We start from the raw sequence: 16,757 nt of genomic DNA on the forward strand, positions 1-16,757 counted from the left end.
AAGTATCAGTATTCCTATTCATGCAGAAAAGTGAGACAGGTGTCCTCATTTACTTAATAGACACCTTCAGATTCTAAGACGAGGACGACCACGAGTACGAAAATTGCTCAATGCTAAGTAGTGCGCGCGCGGCAATCAACTGGTACTATTTTCTTAATTTCTTACCACAGGAGGGTCTGGTGAATTAAACAAAGAAAGAAAATCCCACAGCTCATTCGCTCTGACGCTGTATCTTGCAAGGCAAACGAAGACATCCACAGTAAGGCTCTGCAGGTCTAGGTGCAAATAATAAATAAGTGAAACCAGGGGTACTTGCTATCTAGACAAACCAGCCGGGTGGAAATCTTGTGCATAAACATAAAACTATAAATTTGATTTTCCACCCGAAATTTCCGGTTTGCCCTTGGTTTTCGTATGGCTGCTAAATGTTCGTTTGTTAACGCAAACATTTTATGGAAACCAACTTATCAGTGAATATCCCTGCTGAAAGCCGAAAGCCAAGTGGAAACGGACGCAACATTGTTGGCCAACAAATCCCAACATTATTGGGTGTTACATGTTGCGGCCGATTGCACACGCTGTTGCATATTGTTGCACAGAGTTTGAAACCGGTCAAACTCTTGGGCCACTAACTCCCAACATTTCTTGTCCTGCGTAGCGCAACAATGTTGGATCCGTTTACACAGCTCTTCCAAGATTGTCGGGGCCACGCATGCGAATTTCTCATGGTTTACAAAGTCTTATGGGTTGTATTCTTCCCACGGTGCACTGTAGGTCCCACCAACATTGGGAATTATTGCATCCATATGCACACCACTGCCGAAATGGAGGCAACAGCTCCCAACATTGTTGGCCCAGCAATGTTGGGAGTTTTTGCGTCCGTTTGTACGTAGCTTAAGTCCCTGGTTTGGGTTTAGGGATGGCCAGCATTTTAAAATTAATTAGGACTCTTACTTGAAGTACATAAAAACACAGTTCTCAAAGCCAATAATGCCTCAAAGAATGCAAGTTTGAAACAATATACTTTAAAACAACTTGCCTTTAAATAACGAAGCTTGTGTTATTAAAACATCATGAAAACAATCCAGCAGAGTGCCAATAAATCCCTGTATTGAGAAAGACAAAGAAACAAAACATTTGAGAAATAGCAGACGTAAAGGTACAACGCCCAATCACTATCAATGACACTATTTATCAGTGTGTCGCAAACTCCAATGTTGGATAAACTATTTAAGAAGCTTTAACGGTAAAAGAAAATGCAAATTGGAAAGTACGGTATTTCCAAATAAGTGTTTTTCATGACCATTGCTGAGCGGAATTTCGAGGAGGATATTACGCACGTGGCACAAGAGATACATTGCTAACGAGGTGGTTCGCATCATGATTTATGCAGATCTTGTCACTACTGCCAAAAAATTGCGGAAATATCAACGGACGAAAACGAATTTCGCTGGTCCCCTGAGAGCATTAACAGATGGGAAACCTTTGTGAATTATATTATATTAATCTAGCAGCACCAGATTGAGAGAAAAGACAAGGATGGGCACGCGCAGGCGCAGTTGATTTTGTCGGTGGTGTCCCATCAACCATTACTTCAAGTTACGGAACAGTAATATGAGCGGCAGTGGATGGCACAACAGCATCTTCGGGCGTTCGTTTAAATAGTCTCTGCCAGGCTTCTCTCGCACGTAAAACGTACCTGAAGACAAAGCCTTCGACAATTCTCTTCACAGTCTCTGACCAGAAGCAAGAGGCTGTCGACAGCATGAACCACAACAGGTAAACTAGAAAGAAAAAAGGCAATTCAAAGAACTAAAAAGGGTTGCATCTAAATCGAGGAATAGCATCACTTTCTGTGACAGAAGAGCCACAGGATAGAAAAGTCAGAGGTAACAAAAGTTGTCCAAGGTCTCTAGATATCAGCATTCCTATTAGCAAAACAGCTTTTTCAATTTTGAACATAAAAAACTTAAGCGACCCACCATAGTCAAAACTTTGACAATCATAATTATCAACAAAAATGTTGGATATTCCATAACAATCCTGCAAGAATTAAACCCAACAATGTCCAAGCAATAATCTAGAGAAAAAGGCCAAAAAACCCTCTGTTGAACGTGTTAGTTATGAGAAATAGAAACACTTTGATCGCGCCAGTTCTCATCCATTAAATTATCTTTAAAAGCAGGCACTAATTATTGTATAGTTCAAACTAACAATCAAGTAGCATCAAGCCTACCAGTCTGGGTCTGCAGCTTGGAGCTTACTACCGAAGCACACTTTCAACAATTCTAACAGAACATTGCAAATCTGTGGGTATATAATAAGTCCCTTTGTGATCTGATGCTTCTTTAACTCGTCATTTCCTCTTTTGTCGTTAGGTTGCTTCTTGGTTTTAGAAGGTCTCTGTTCTGCATCGTCGCTCCTGTCCGAGTCACCTTCCTGGTCTGCGTCATAGCCCTCTTCCAGCGTAAAAATGTCCCCTTTCTGGGCACCGTCGGTATCACATGTTGCATTATCATCATCGTCATCTTCCAGAGGATGGGACCAATCCTGGAATAAACGGATCAATTTGATAAAGACGTTTAGTGTGCGCTAAGAGGAGAACTTAAGTGATTGCATGCACAATCGAATAGAAATTTATATGCGTCAGAAAAAATTGCAACACAAAGTAAATTTTTGGAGTGCAAAAACTTCAATCACAACTGCGCCAGTGATTCGTCAAGAACCACCAAGAAAGGGAAATCACGGGTTAAACACTTCAAAAGATGTCAGGAGAGCGGTCAGTAACGCCAAGAAAAATATGCGGAATCCAATCATCGTGAATTTCACAGATGCAATCACTTTCCAGCGGCTTTGCGCTGCGATCATAACTAGACTTGCACTAGTTACATGTCCCGCGGCTTATCAAAATACAAGCAGACATCAAGACAAATAAACCAAGCGCATTTCAGTTACATGTTCCTGAGAAAAAAACCGGGAAGTTGCCTGCAAGCGACTTGTAAGCGAAAAAAATGGCGCCAGATTTTCAGCCAATCGAAAACCGCTACTAACTGGCAGCACGTGGTCTATATTGTATAGCTAAGACTGGATTCACAATACCAATAATTCTCCATTACGTTACGGGAATCAAGTAGAAAGGCAAACCTCTTGACTATCTTCAGTGCTCCCCCTCCTCAAAATTTCATTCCTTTTTTGTTTCATGACGCTGTCCATCTGAGCAGTGTCTGTCGTTGCATCCAGCAGCCAAATTGACGCCTTAAGAAAGCAATTACTGAGTCCTTTATCAATGAGGCTTTTCAAAGTCGTAGACTGAGCCACTGTTTTCTTTGCTTCTTCGACCAGTTGTTCTACGCTGGGTAGTATCTACGAAAAGGATAAGAACACAAGCAGAGATCAAAATAAACGATCTTCCCATTACTGGAAATAGCAGCATATTAATCCTGACAAGACAGCTAAACAGAGATAACAGAAATCATATTCTGTTCGACTTGAATACACTTACTGAATAGCAGGTAAATGTATTTAACTGGATATGAAACTTCCATACAAACGAAGTAGATATTCGTCAACTAGGGATAGAAGCATGTTCCAATTGCGTGGCTTGTAATCAAGGGTGGAGGAGAAACAAAATGGCGAGAGGAACTGGGGTGACGAATGGAGTGAACGCCTGAAGAATCCCTTAATTCATCCTCCCAGCTCTTTCTGTGTCCTGCTCTCCCCTGATTTTGAACTGGTCCAATACTATCTGAATCCTGGAGCAGACTACTGAAAACCTCGCTAATACACCTGCTAGACTGATTTCTGGGCTATTGAACGCCTTACCTCTTTATTTTGCCAGTGATCAGTATGAGCCATTCTGATACAAATCGGCAAAACGGTCTCAAATAGGCTCACAAGGTCTTTCACAAACTGCAAGCCATCTTGGTCTTCTGCAGTGGTTCCTTCTGAAGGGAAGTACTCTTGGAAGAACTGAAAAAGGTAGCACAGTAAATCATAACCGTGCACCAACGCAGCATCTTGCAGGAACATTTCACAAAACAATTCATTCGACATCAAAAGCTGAAGGCAAGATTTCCATACGTGGACCCTCAAGGAAGACTCGACAGGATGGCACGGGGAATTTCGAGGCAGTTCAGCTGAGACATCACTCAATTTGCCAATTTCTTGACCAAATGAGCTTGTATAATGAAGCAAAGACAGAAAGCTTTTGCAACAAAGCTTGGTGTCACTTTTCTCTTCACTGCTCGTCTCGGGCGACCCAGCACTTAGGTCGTCCACGTGCTGGTGGAGAACCCTGGCTTTCTGGTCTCGATTTTCAATTTTGAGGAGATACTCGAGCACATGAAGAACAGGTTCTTGAAGCTGAGGTAATGCAAGGAAGCACTGCATTTCATTTAAACCACCGCAGTTAAGAAAGAGTTCCCGTGATGAAGAACTACTAAGAAGCGGACTCAAGAAACAGATAAAAAGTTCCAGGACGTCTTTGCAAATTCCACCTTCTCCATTGACGTCTTTGGAAAGTGAAACACTGCTATCATTATCGCTCAAAACTGAAGAGGCACTTCCTCTCAAAGATCGTCTCCGCTCCTGCCAGTCAGAAATAGACGAACCCGTCAAAGTCCTCGCTCTTATTTTCTGAAGTGGTTCAGCTACATCTTCAGTGAAGACACCATCACAACGCAAGATGCAAGGAAGAACAACAATGCGAAATAGCTCCTCCCGTAACTGTTTTGATCCTAAAGTGGCCAAAGGTTTCAGCGCTTTAGTCACTTCAAGAGCCACACTGATTTCTTTCGCAGAGACAAGTGCACAGTACTGTGAGAGACAAGTCCAGCTAGGTCTTCCTTCTTTGGCCATGTCCCTTACGTGGGCGCCAAGTCCAGCCGCACTAAAGTCACTGGCGAAGAAGCCACTGTCGCTTCTGGATGGGCTTTGTTTTGATGGCTTGGATCGAGACCGCTGTGATCTTTTATACTGAGAAAAATGTGATGTCAGCACATTATAGCTCTGGTCCACGATGTCAACTTCGGTGAGTACTAACTGATTGAGGACTCTGAGAATGGTGCACTGAAGGTCTTTGGGCTGATCAAGAAATCTGCACATCAAATGAATAAACGTTACAAATACAGAACACGTTTCATCCCAATTAAAAGCAAGAGTGAAAAGTGGGGGCGAGTGATCACCCACGTGATGGATGTTAGATATGGCACTCTTTAATCAGTCTTCAAAACACTGCAAATTTTATGTACACTACGATTGTCTTCTTAAACTTCCTTCGCGGTAGTTGACGACAAACTTATGTTTGGAGGAGGCTTCTGTGCCTTCTCGTTTCGTAAAGATGGCATTTGAAGTAGACAACTCGTTCATACTTTTCGAATTTTTTAAGTATTCAAGCAACATCAAGTGTATCGATAAAAATTTAACGTCATGTTACGTCCGTGAACTGACGCTTGTTGGTACAGGGAAAAGTAGATCAAAACTTTATAAAACAACTAATAGTAACCTTTACAATGTGTCATACACATAAAAGGCAAACATACCTGCTCAGAAGAGATGTAACAAGAATGTCAGGCGAGACACAGTGGCAAATTCCAACTTTCTCTAAGCACGACAGTAAGTTCATCCTGAGCTCAGGATTCCTGCTTTCCTTGAAAACTGTCAGTAAAGTTACAGCAGGTCTAGACACTGCACAAAGGTTATCTAAAAAGTCAAAGAGAGTCATCCTGCAGTACGAATCATTACAGTATTTACATTCTACAAAAATCATCATAAATCCGACATAGATGAAACCCTTACTTCAAAAGGGGAGGTCTTTCAGTTTTTGAACAGAGTAAAACCTGCTACCAGTAGAGGCCCTGTACATTGCAAAAGTGCACACAAATTGTCTTTTCAGAATGAAGTGCAGAGGAGTTTACCGCCTTAAAAGGACTAGGAGAAGTAGAGGGCCAGGAAGTGGAACAAGTACTTGGTTAGAGAAACACAAGATCGAGAAGGGGTAAGACTTCTTGATAGGCGTGTGTGTAGGGGGGAGGGGTGATTGATACGGAGGTCAAAAGCGTGGACCGCGAGAAGGAAAAAGCGAAATTGGTAAAAAGAGTTTATGCGGTCATTTTCACAGTTATGTTAATTTCAAGATTCGTACCTGAGAACTGATCCTGTTTTTGACTTTCAGACTCCATGTCTGCTGCTGATTCTGAGCTTTCCTCGACCTCCGAGCTCTGCGGATAAGTTTCGCACATCAGATAATCATCCTCTTGTATTACAGGCCGACCAAGTCCTGCCAATGAATTCTTCCGACTGCTCAGTTCTCTAGAGGTCTTACAGCAACTTTTCCCTTTCTTCAACACTGATACCAACTTTCCCAAACTCTTCACCATTTTTCTAGACAGATTTTTTGCGTGCTGCTTAATCCTCCATGCAGGGGATGCAATTTTCCCACCCTTCTCTCCGTCCTTGTCTTCCAAGTTTAGTTCTTCCGGATAGATTTCATCAAGCTTTATAAGCAAAATTGCTACAGATTCAAAACCTCCTCTGGAGGAAAACTGTTCGAAAATCTCCTGGCATAATACAAATAAGGTCGGGTTAATCACCGTTCCGTGATGAAGGCAAGCCGTCAGGAAGAGCAAAAGGCCTTGCAAAGAGCAGCCTAGGAGTAATTCTTGCTGAAACGTTTTCCACAAAAACAAGGAGGATAATTTCGAAAAAGACCGTTTATCAGGTTCACTAGCAGTACTAGCAACAAGTTTTGCAAGCTCATGGTGCTGCTGAACTGAAAGAAATTCTTTGTCAAGACACCCTTCGGAAATTAGTTCTACGAGCTTTCCAACATACACTGACTTGGACAGCTGTTTGGCCGCCTTTGGATTTTTGCACGTGGTATAGAGAATTGCAAACACGGTCCTGAGAATAACAAGTTGGACTGCGATAAGAGCTCCGGGTTCCCAGTTACAGAGGACGTCGTCGCCGTTTTCTTTTGCATCGCCTAATAAGTGCAGAATCTCTATCAGCTGCCCACAGGTCTCCATCAATAAATTTGGATCATGTAGACTGGCACTGCTCTGGCACGTCAGATTTTCTAGTGTTGACACAAGAAGAACTGACAGCTGAAAACTGTTGATGCATGGGTTGTCTTCGGACGCAGGTGTCTCGCTAGAAAGTACGGGTCTAAGTTTTTGACTTTTGAAGTCATTCTCATCAAAACTATCGCCAGGTGATTTCAAAAGAGCTGTAGCCTTGTTGTATTTTATTGTAAAATCATTGACGGATTCCATGTCTGAACATTCACTGGCATTTGTACTTGTGCTGTCTAAGTCGGTCACGCTAGTCAGACTGGTAAGTATGTCGCTATCCTCTGTGCTGTTGGGGCTTCCAGTCGTCCCCTGCGTTGAAAATAACACATCGTTATGTCCTCTTTCAGCCAGAACATCTGGTGTCTTTAAGTTCTCTTCATCAATTAAGTGTTCTTGCTCCTGAGGTGTAGGAATAGTGCGTCCCGTTTCAACAGGCGTGCATAATCTGTAGTGTCCCATCAGGCGTAAGTCAACGATCATTTTCTTTGCAAGGTTGGCATGGCTGGATGTACTTTTGGAGTCACGGCAGTATTCGTCAAAATCAGTCAGCACCACTTCTAATCCTAGACAAGTAAAGTGAGAACAGAAATCAACTGATGATCTATTTCACAGTTTGATTCATAGCAATGGAAAGGTCTTTTGTGCCTTTCCTGCTAAACAATTATTTTTTGTAAGCAAGTTACTGTAATACACGTACATTGATGGTCAACTGCTCATTCCTGATGCCCACAGTTATTAAGGGTTCATAAAAAAACAAAAATTATCAAATTATCTCATATGATAAATGTTCCCTAATGAACTGCATGGTGTCTCGTATATAACAAGCCGTAGAAAAGCCCTAATGTGGATAGGCTTAGAAACGCCTGGACAAAACTAATCTGTGTCCTAGTGTTTTGTGCACTTTATATGCACCCCAAAATTATTACTCCTTTCGTCTATCGATGTACATGTATGAAGCATAAATAGATTATGAATAATGGAGGAAAAAAATTATAGATAATGGATTCAATGTCACCCCTGGGCGTGGCTCAAACTTTCTTTGACCCCCAAAGAAGACCATACTAAAACAAACCAGCAAATATTGCTTTATGACTTTGATGCACGAAAAACAAAGTCAGCAATGAAAAAGAAAAGGAGAACATGTGCGCTCAACTTTTTGGTTTGACAAACAAGACCAAGTGATCTACATGTAACTCATTTTAAAATTCTGATCCCAAATTCAGCTGTCGGGTGTATCTTTCGATTAACAGTTTACCCAGCATGCAAAGAAAGTGTTCGATAGCCCAGGACTAGTGGATTTTGCCATTGGGCTAGTGAATTCTGTTCTTAACTTGCCCGACAGGCAAATGAAGTTTTTTGAGGAATTCAAATTACATAAAAACTGTGTAATCAATCCTGCTCATCCAAAGGTTTCTGGGGCAAGTTGAAATAAATTTTGGACTAGTACATGCGAGCTACAGCTTGCCCAATTGGCAAGCTGTAAAACTGACTTTCTCTGCACCCTGTTACCTGTTTCTTTAGTTTTTGACATAGAATGTTGTCGTCAACACAGTATGAAGGCCTTAGTTTGTTTTTTTACACAGTATTTTCTTTGGCGCACAACCATAAAAGTAACTGTATGGGTAGAAATGTTGGCTTTAGGAATGAACATCCCAGGTGAGACAGGGTGTTCATGTCCCTTTTCTACCTAGTTTCATATGGGGGTTTTCCAACCCGAAGGCATTTGAATTGCCTTCTTCATGATAATGGCAAATCTAGTGAAATATTTCACATGGGTGTAGGGCTGCAGAGCTATACTTGTGTGATATATATACCATATTTAATCTTAAACCTTTATTTCAATACCATAAAGTGGGTCATAATCTTGCAAAGGAACTCTAACAACGACTGGCAAAAGAGACACTAGTAGATTAGCCAAGTCTAAACTGCATCCAGCAATCTGCAAATAACAATAAAATGAACACAAATTGCCCAGACTCACTTTCATTAACCTAATGTAATTCCAATGTTGCATTTTCCGCAAAAGCAAGTTTACTAGCCCTCAAGCAAGCTCTCTCTTGGTGGGGGCAGGGGAGGGATGTGGGCGAAGGGGTTGAAGACGTGGGGGAGGAAAGAGTGCAGAGAGAGCTAGTTCGCAACAACACAGATATTTTAATAATACAGTAAATTTTAATTATTACCAATGAGATTGTTGTTTAAGGCACAAGAAATGTAATCAAAAGGCACCCAAAGGCATTTAAAACGTGTTCCACAATGTCAACAGTATTCTTTCCTACATGTATACTACTTGATTATCCAGAAAGCCCCCCCTACCCCCCCCCCCCCCAAAAATAAAATAAACAAAACGTTTGAAGCTAAACTCCACTCTGTCTTTCACCTCATGTGACATAAAGCTGCACTGCCGAACTCACTGCAGCACTGAAGGAATACAAATAAATTTCAAATAAGTTGCTATCACCTGACTTAGATTCTTTAATAAATATTTTGATGAACACATTTAACTTGACGGAAGTGTTGTTATCTTATGACATAAATTGTCTCACCCCATACCTTATGTGCAAGAATACAGAGCATCTGTAGTAACAGCAGGCCATGCCCTTGGCAAAGATAGTAAACTAAAGACTGTTCGGTTTCATCCTGACATTTGAGAAAAATCGCTGCCTGGAACTCACTTGTTAACACATTGCTGACACTGTGAATATCACTAGAGAAAGAAATCGTCAAGTTATTTGTTTATTACTTTATCAGTTATAGAGAGATATGTGTCATTATACATATGTTGGCATAGTTCTGTAATTAACACCCAAGACATGAACAACTGTTTTGAAAAAAGGTTGTCCAGAAAAAGTGCCACAAAAGTTCATACAGTGTACTCTGGGATACAAGGAGTCTAATAAATTAATAAACATAGCTAAAATGTATTAAACCAACCAATTCTATAGTCTATATACAAAGTGATGACCTTGTAAAGATGGCCAGCCACACTGGTGACAAAGTTTTTGGGATGTTAAAGTTAGGACAACTCAGGGAGTAGGTGGAGTGAAATTTGTGATAAGGACAATTAAAGAACAGAACAAGGGTTTTGGCAATTTAACCAATTCACCCCTGGAAATTTTGACGAAAACCATGTTTTGAGCTAGTTGAGAGGTTTTCTTGTCACTGTCATGCTATAAAGAGCTAAAACTTACCATAAAACCAAGTACGGGTTGTACACTGATCCAGATGGAAAATACTAGCTTCGCAAAGGTTAGGCATGCACAGAAACCAAAATTTCGAGATAGTTTAATTTTGGGTTTTAAAGTGACACAGCAGTCTTGACTTTTAATTTTTGCTTTCTCTCTTCCCCTCTGTTTTTGCTTTTCTTGCCTTTTTTTTTTCTTTTTTGCTGAGCATTTAGTAGGCTTCATTTTGGTGGGAAATGTTTTTAGGAAAGCTCTTAGGATTTCAGAATTAGATGAAAGAAAAGGTAGGTGGGTAGTGGAACAAGATTTTCATGGAATTTTTCAGGTCAATGTTACATGGTTTTTTTGCCTTTTTCTCTGGTGTCCTTGACTGAATTGTGCTCATTTTGGTATGGTTTGAAAGATCTCTACACTCTGCACAAGTTAGTAGACAAAGTTGTCCTTGACCAATAAAACTGATGATGACACAAGCGGTAGAAGGGACATGGATCTGCACAGGCAGTTGCCGGCAGCTCAGGGGCGAATGGGTTAATGAAGTGGGATTCAGGAAAAGTTATTTTCAAGAACTGAGATCCAGAAAGTTACATTATCTGAAATATGAACAAAAAGGTTTTTTTAAAAATTTTGACTCAATTAACATAAGCCATTCAGTTTTCGACCCTATCAGGTAGCTAGATGTACCATGCTGCCACAAGTTTTTTATCCAACTGCCTCGTACAGTTTTGAAAAAGGGAGAGGATGTGGATCCACCTTAAGGCATTATTTAAAATATAGCACAGGATGGGGTTTGGGATTACTCATTAGTAAAAAAAAGAATCAAGATTACAAGATGGAGAGATAATTTTTATCAATATAATGAGATAAAGGAATCCTTTTGGGTATACAGAGTTATTAATTCTTACCACGCCTGCATCACAGACATAATTAACCTCAGTTTTTACTTAATAACATCTGCAAGACAATGCTGCCAGAATCAGTTCTGGGCCCCCAACAGACTCAACAAATTACCAGAAGTGCGTTTCGAATTTCCTTTCATGTTTGAACTGGCAAATTGACAATGGCTTTTTTAACAGGCCAATCGTTCTTAAAGCCTGGTACAAAGGTGGGAACCAAGAATGACGATTTTGGTGTTGTTTTGCAGATGGACTTAACCAGAGTTAAGTTTTCTCTGTGACGCATGGCGAGTCTTACCCGAAGTTGGAAATTTTCTTCAGTTCTCCTTTAACACCATAATAAGCATCCAAGAACTCTGCCATGAATAACTCCAAACACTTTCTTTTGTCCTACAGGTAAAGGAAGAGAAAAACACTAAGCAAACTGGATTTCATGGTTGATGACTCATGAGACATCTAATGTTTAATACAGTGGTGTGATTCATTTTAAATCCCATCCATCACATAACACACAAGGCATCTCATGAGATATCAAAATAGCACACTCTGGACAAAAAACACATGTTAAGGCCAATTTTGTGAGCAATTAAACAAGGGTGTGCTCTTAAAAAAACTGAAAGGAACTCAGTGCTCTGAACGTGAAATCCAGGGTGCCCAAATACAGGGTGCAGGATTTCTATAAAAAAAACTAATATTAATTTCCTGGTCCCCCAAAGCAAATTCAAAAATCGAAACACTAATAATTAACTCATATTATTATTCATTCAAAATATTTCCCCAATTCTGATTGGCTAAAAGCACACACACAATTCACCATAACCAGTTACCGATGACCAAATTTGGAAGAATTTTTGTGTTTAAAGAGGAATGAAAAATGCAGCCTTCTACAGGTTAACCGAGAAGACCTGGGGACGAGGTTGAGTTGTTTTTGTTGTGAAAACTAACATACAGTGTTCCAGCCAAGGTGTGCCATTGCGTGAATCCCACAAAAGATCGAGAGATGGCCCCCACCAAAAGCGTTCAAGGGCCATTATGGCCCTTTCCTTCTTTAATTCCCTGGGCTTAAAAATGTCTCTGTTACTTCAACAACAATAATTTTCAAATTAAACAGAATTTTTAATCTAAAGAACAACGACTCCGCACCTTTGTACACAACGTGAAAATCAATCAATGAATCTTCTTGAGTTTACCTGATTTACCCTGAGTGGTCTTGAGACCACTGAGCCTCAACTTGGCTTTTGTAATATCGCAGGAGCTGATGGGTAACCATCATGGCGTCGCGAATAAGGATAAACCTAGCGTTTACCAGTCAGGGCTCACTCATATATGTACACATATATGCAATTACTTTGTGTAGGCATCACAAGGTATCCAAGGGCGGTTTGAGATATGGAAACTAGCATTTACCAAACCTGACAAATGCATCTTCAAGGCTTATTAAAAGTTTTTTCTCAGTAAGTAACCTAAAAGTGGATAGAGGCGAAGCAGTTCAAAAGAAGTGAAAAGAAACAGATCTTGACGGTGAAGTGGAAAATGAGATGACAAAATTACTTGCTATTTTTATTGCATACATTCTGATTGTACTGTTTGCTTTATTATTGAAGATTTCCTCTATTGTGTATAAAGAGGGATGCTCCATGTCAGCTTCAAATAAACTGCCATTTTCATTTCCTTAACTTTCCAACTGTTTCTTCTCTTTTGCATATTAGAAAGATGCTGGTACATTGGCCCCTTCTTGAAATATCTGGCCCCCAAAAATGGGTTGTAGGGGCCACTTTGGCCCTCAAGCAGAAATTTCTGGCCGGAACACTGAAAATGGTGGACACTTCACTCCTTTCAAGAGTAAGAACTACGGGTGGAACTAGGCGAAATAATGGCTAAAAACATAGCAAAAACAGCAAAAAGACAACTAGGAGGGCGACATCTACTATTTGGAGAATATTTGTGGAGCTGGACAAACCTAAACGTACACTATCGAAGATAAACTTAACATCAATGCAGGTAAGCATGTTTTAGCTATGTTTTTAAACTAGGAATTATTTTGAATGAATAATAAAGCAATTAATGAATTCGGCTTTCGTAGGATATGAAGAATTAAGCAGATCTTGGAAGGTGGGGGGGGGGGTACTCCAATACATTACCTTTACAGGTATGTGCTGCCCAAAGGGGTCGTGATTTTGAAGCTCCTGATTTAGAACGGGGTATCCATTTCAGAGGCGTTTTCTAGAACGGGGTATAATATTTCGAATGCACGAAAGCTCCACTTTTGTAAGCAGCCATTTGAAAGTATTCAAGGACAGATTGCTTTTAAAAATACGATTCAATGCGTTAACAAGCAAACCCCTGAACTCTTGTTGCACCCTAGAATGGAGTATAAAAAATTGGCCCATTTCTAGAACGGGGTATCAGTTGTAGGGCGAATTCTAGAACGGCGTATAAAAAATTGGCCCATTTCTAGAACGGGGTATCAATGTTAGGGGAAATTTTTTCTAGAACGGGGTGCCATTTTGGAGTCCCGGGCGGCACATACCCACCCAAAAAATACCCAAGCCCCCCCCCCCGGGCTGTGGATAACACCCTCCTAGATCTGCTTAATTATTCTTCATATCCTACTCAGCCTCATTCATTAATTGCTAAAAATTGAAATAGAACAAAACGGATAGCATAACCCTAGTTACTAACACACAATACAATTAAATACATATTACCAGAAACAGCATAGAATTTCAACCTTTCGGTTTCAAATATTCAACATTTACAATTTACTAGCGAGGGCACAAAGTTGTTGCAACGAAATACCTGTTGATTTTCCGGAGAAGTGTAGCTCATAAACGAACTCCAAAGCCCTCGGAGACGTTTAGCTACATCCTCGTCATAATTCGTGCCCGTCATCGTCCGTTTGGAGCAAGGAATAACCTATTTAAAACTGAGTTGTCATGACGCACAGCTGTAAGAAAGGTGAGAAAACGACAACATCTTGAAATATAACAGGCCGCACGATTCTTAACATCCAGCATTCAGTTCCCATGTTAACTGCACTTTAGGCAAGAAAAGTACAGTCTAAAAAAGCCTTTAGTTGTTTTCCTTCTATTCGAATCGTATTTTTGATACACGAGCTCAAATCGCAAATCGCAGCTGACACAGGAGCTGACATTACAAAAATAACCCAGGCGCTACCGAGAAAACCGCTGACAGACAACTCTCTACTTCCGGTCTAGTCTTTTTATTAGGAAAAAAAATAAAGAAATATTAAGAAAGGACATTTATAGAATCGTCAAATTAAATAACTCTGACCTTTACAAAACTCGTCAATACGCGGGCTATGACCATGTTTACACTCAAAATTCGCTCATTTATACCCCGTTTTCTGCGTAGCTCGTTTGATGCCAAAATAGTCTGAAATTGACGTGTAGAATTCAAGACGAACTCTCACGATCTGGGAAAATCGACATGTTTTCACCTGAGGGTTCTTCACCTTCAAAAGGGAACGGTTTATAGCCGCACAGCTGACAATGAACAATACCCTGGGTTTATACAACTTCGTAAGGGGTTTTAGGGGGGCTTATCAGAACGGAGAGGTTTATAAACCTTGTATCCTTATAACCGTAATTAAAAAAGCGCATCGAATCAAGAGCAAACAAACTATGGCAGTTATCAAAATGCGTTTTGCATTTACTGGTTTTTAATAAAGCTTCAAAACGTAACAATGATTAAGGGAATTAATTTCAATAATAGCTTAAGGATGGTTTTTACACGGGGGGAGGGGCTTATAATCGGATGTATTTTTTGTTTGTTTGTTTGCAGGTAAATGGGCCTACAACTGAAAGGGCCCGGGAGGGGGGCACTTTAGGAATTTCTGGGTGGGGATGTGCCGCTGGGACCCTGGAACCCTTGACCTATACCAGAGCTAGTTCAGCTGAATTTTGCTACCCTATACTAGAGTAAACTCCCAAAATCCCCCTATCCTAGAGTAGCTGTTTCCCCAGTCTAGATAAAATCTTCAACCAACTGATCAGTTTCCTGAAAAATGATACCCTATTCTAGACCCAAACGCTCTGATTTATATACCCTATCCTAGAGTAAACTGCTTGAAAACCATACCCTTCACAGCGGCACATACCCATATAGCCCATATATGGCAGTACCCCCCCCGGGTGAAAGGGCTTATTATGTCCCCCCCGGCTTATTGTTAGGCCAAACTGAGGACCGAAGGTCCGAAAAAAATTTTTTTGGACACCTCCCCCTCCCCCTCTTTTCTAAGGGTCCGGATAACCGCCCCTTTCCCCCCTTTATCTCAAGATCTGGATCCGGCATTGCAGTATGCGAGGTAGGCTTTTTTAATTAAAGATATAAATGTCTGTTGTCTGCATTTACGGCTGTAACGGGTGTCCGTATTCAGCTAGGTTGAATTTATAAGAGAGAATGTAAGGGCTTTCCCTAGGGACAAAGAAAACTGCCCATAATATGGTATGTTATGAGGAATAGGCTAACTCAAAGTTGTACCCAATTCAAACCCTGTGGGAATAAAACGCTTTGTTTTAGGAACTTCTATATCACGTAAATGTCACGGAATGCCACATTATAATGCAAATACAATACACAAAAAATCTTAACCCCTGGAGATTTGAATTGGGTACAACATTGAGTTAGCCGAATAGGACTCTCCGCACATGCCAGGATCACCGCGAGGGGATGTTTTTTTCTTGAATCATCTATTTTTGTTGATTAAAACGGCTTCTCGTACACTTTATCTAGGATTTCCAACATCAATGTTATCAAATTTGCATGTCCATCTGCCATATCATGAACTAGCTTCCCCATCTTTAAGCAGGACCGTTCCTTTTATTTTATTTTAATAATATTATCATTACTATTATTATTTTCTTAAATCAAGAGAAGTGGCGGTGGAGAGGCTAGTGGTTTATTTTGTGAAGTCCGCTTTGCCCGCCTCCGCTCGCTTGCACTTTCACTTTTTGGGGTTGTTGTGGGTTACGCCGTATAACCCTAAATATCTCTCTCTTTTTATTTACTCAATTTCATAATCAAAAAGGGATGCGTATATATGTGTTACTTAACTTTAACTTCTAGTCTATAATAAATTGAGCTAAAGAACTTTTAAGTGAGGTATATTTTCTGGCGACTCCCTAGCCCCTCCGGGTGAATAACCAACGTTCTCTAAGTAAGCGATACCTTTATCTAAATACCTTTTAAAACATCGGCCAAAATTTACCGGGACTCTTGTCATAATTTTCCCAGCCTAATAAAAAGATAGACATGGATAACAAAACAGCAATAAAAAGACATTGTTTACAGGACCATAATGAGACTTCAGTTAGGGACAAACATAATCTTAATGCAAATTTTCAAAAGAACGCCCGTATAATTAGAGATGTATTTTATTTTTTATACTCATTAAAGAAAGGACTCCTGACAATAAGTACCGTAGGTCTGCTTTTAAATATAGTTTTGCTCCCGTTAAAGCATAAATCAATTCAGAAGTCAACTCTTCGCGAACAGTTATGACCGGGTTCAAGCGCAGCGAGTTATTTTCCTGGCATTTCAGCGTCCCTCACAGGATATTTGCACTAAGCATTCTTTGGCTTGCCAGCGCC

At 40.4% G+C, this 16,757-nt stretch overlaps 1 protein-coding gene across 1 annotated transcript in view; it reads right to left on the reverse strand.

Annotated features, from left to right (window-relative positions):
* LOC140944962 (lysosomal-trafficking regulator-like) overlaps positions 1-14,225 on the reverse strand; it is a 57,129-nt gene extending 42,904 nt beyond the window's left edge. The window contains exons 1-12 of the mRNA XM_073394070.1: positions 13,945-14,225; positions 11,444-11,535; positions 9,621-9,774; positions 8,916-9,009; positions 6,143-7,633; positions 5,541-5,700; positions 3,823-5,095; positions 3,145-3,363; positions 2,237-2,550; positions 1,700-1,784; positions 1,040-1,106; positions 166-275 (exon numbers count right to left, since the gene is read on the reverse strand). Of these exons, the coding sequence (XP_073250171.1) occupies positions 166-275; positions 1,040-1,106; positions 1,700-1,784; positions 2,237-2,550; positions 3,145-3,363; positions 3,823-5,095; positions 5,541-5,700; positions 6,143-7,633; positions 8,916-9,009; positions 9,621-9,774; positions 11,444-11,535; positions 13,945-14,037 (4,152 nt within the window). The 5' untranslated portion in view covers positions 14,038-14,225. The remainder of the gene's footprint in view (positions 1-165; positions 276-1,039; positions 1,107-1,699; positions 1,785-2,236; positions 2,551-3,144; positions 3,364-3,822; positions 5,096-5,540; positions 5,701-6,142; positions 7,634-8,915; positions 9,010-9,620; positions 9,775-11,443; positions 11,536-13,944) is intronic.
* Positions 14,226-16,757: the final 2,532 nt, after the last annotated feature.

The sequence above is a fragment of the Porites lutea genome, chromosome 7 (assembly GCF_958299795.1).
Source record: "Porites lutea chromosome 7, jaPorLute2.1, whole genome shotgun sequence".
NCBI classification, from domain to species: Eukaryota; Metazoa; Cnidaria; class Anthozoa; order Scleractinia; family Poritidae; genus Porites; species Porites lutea.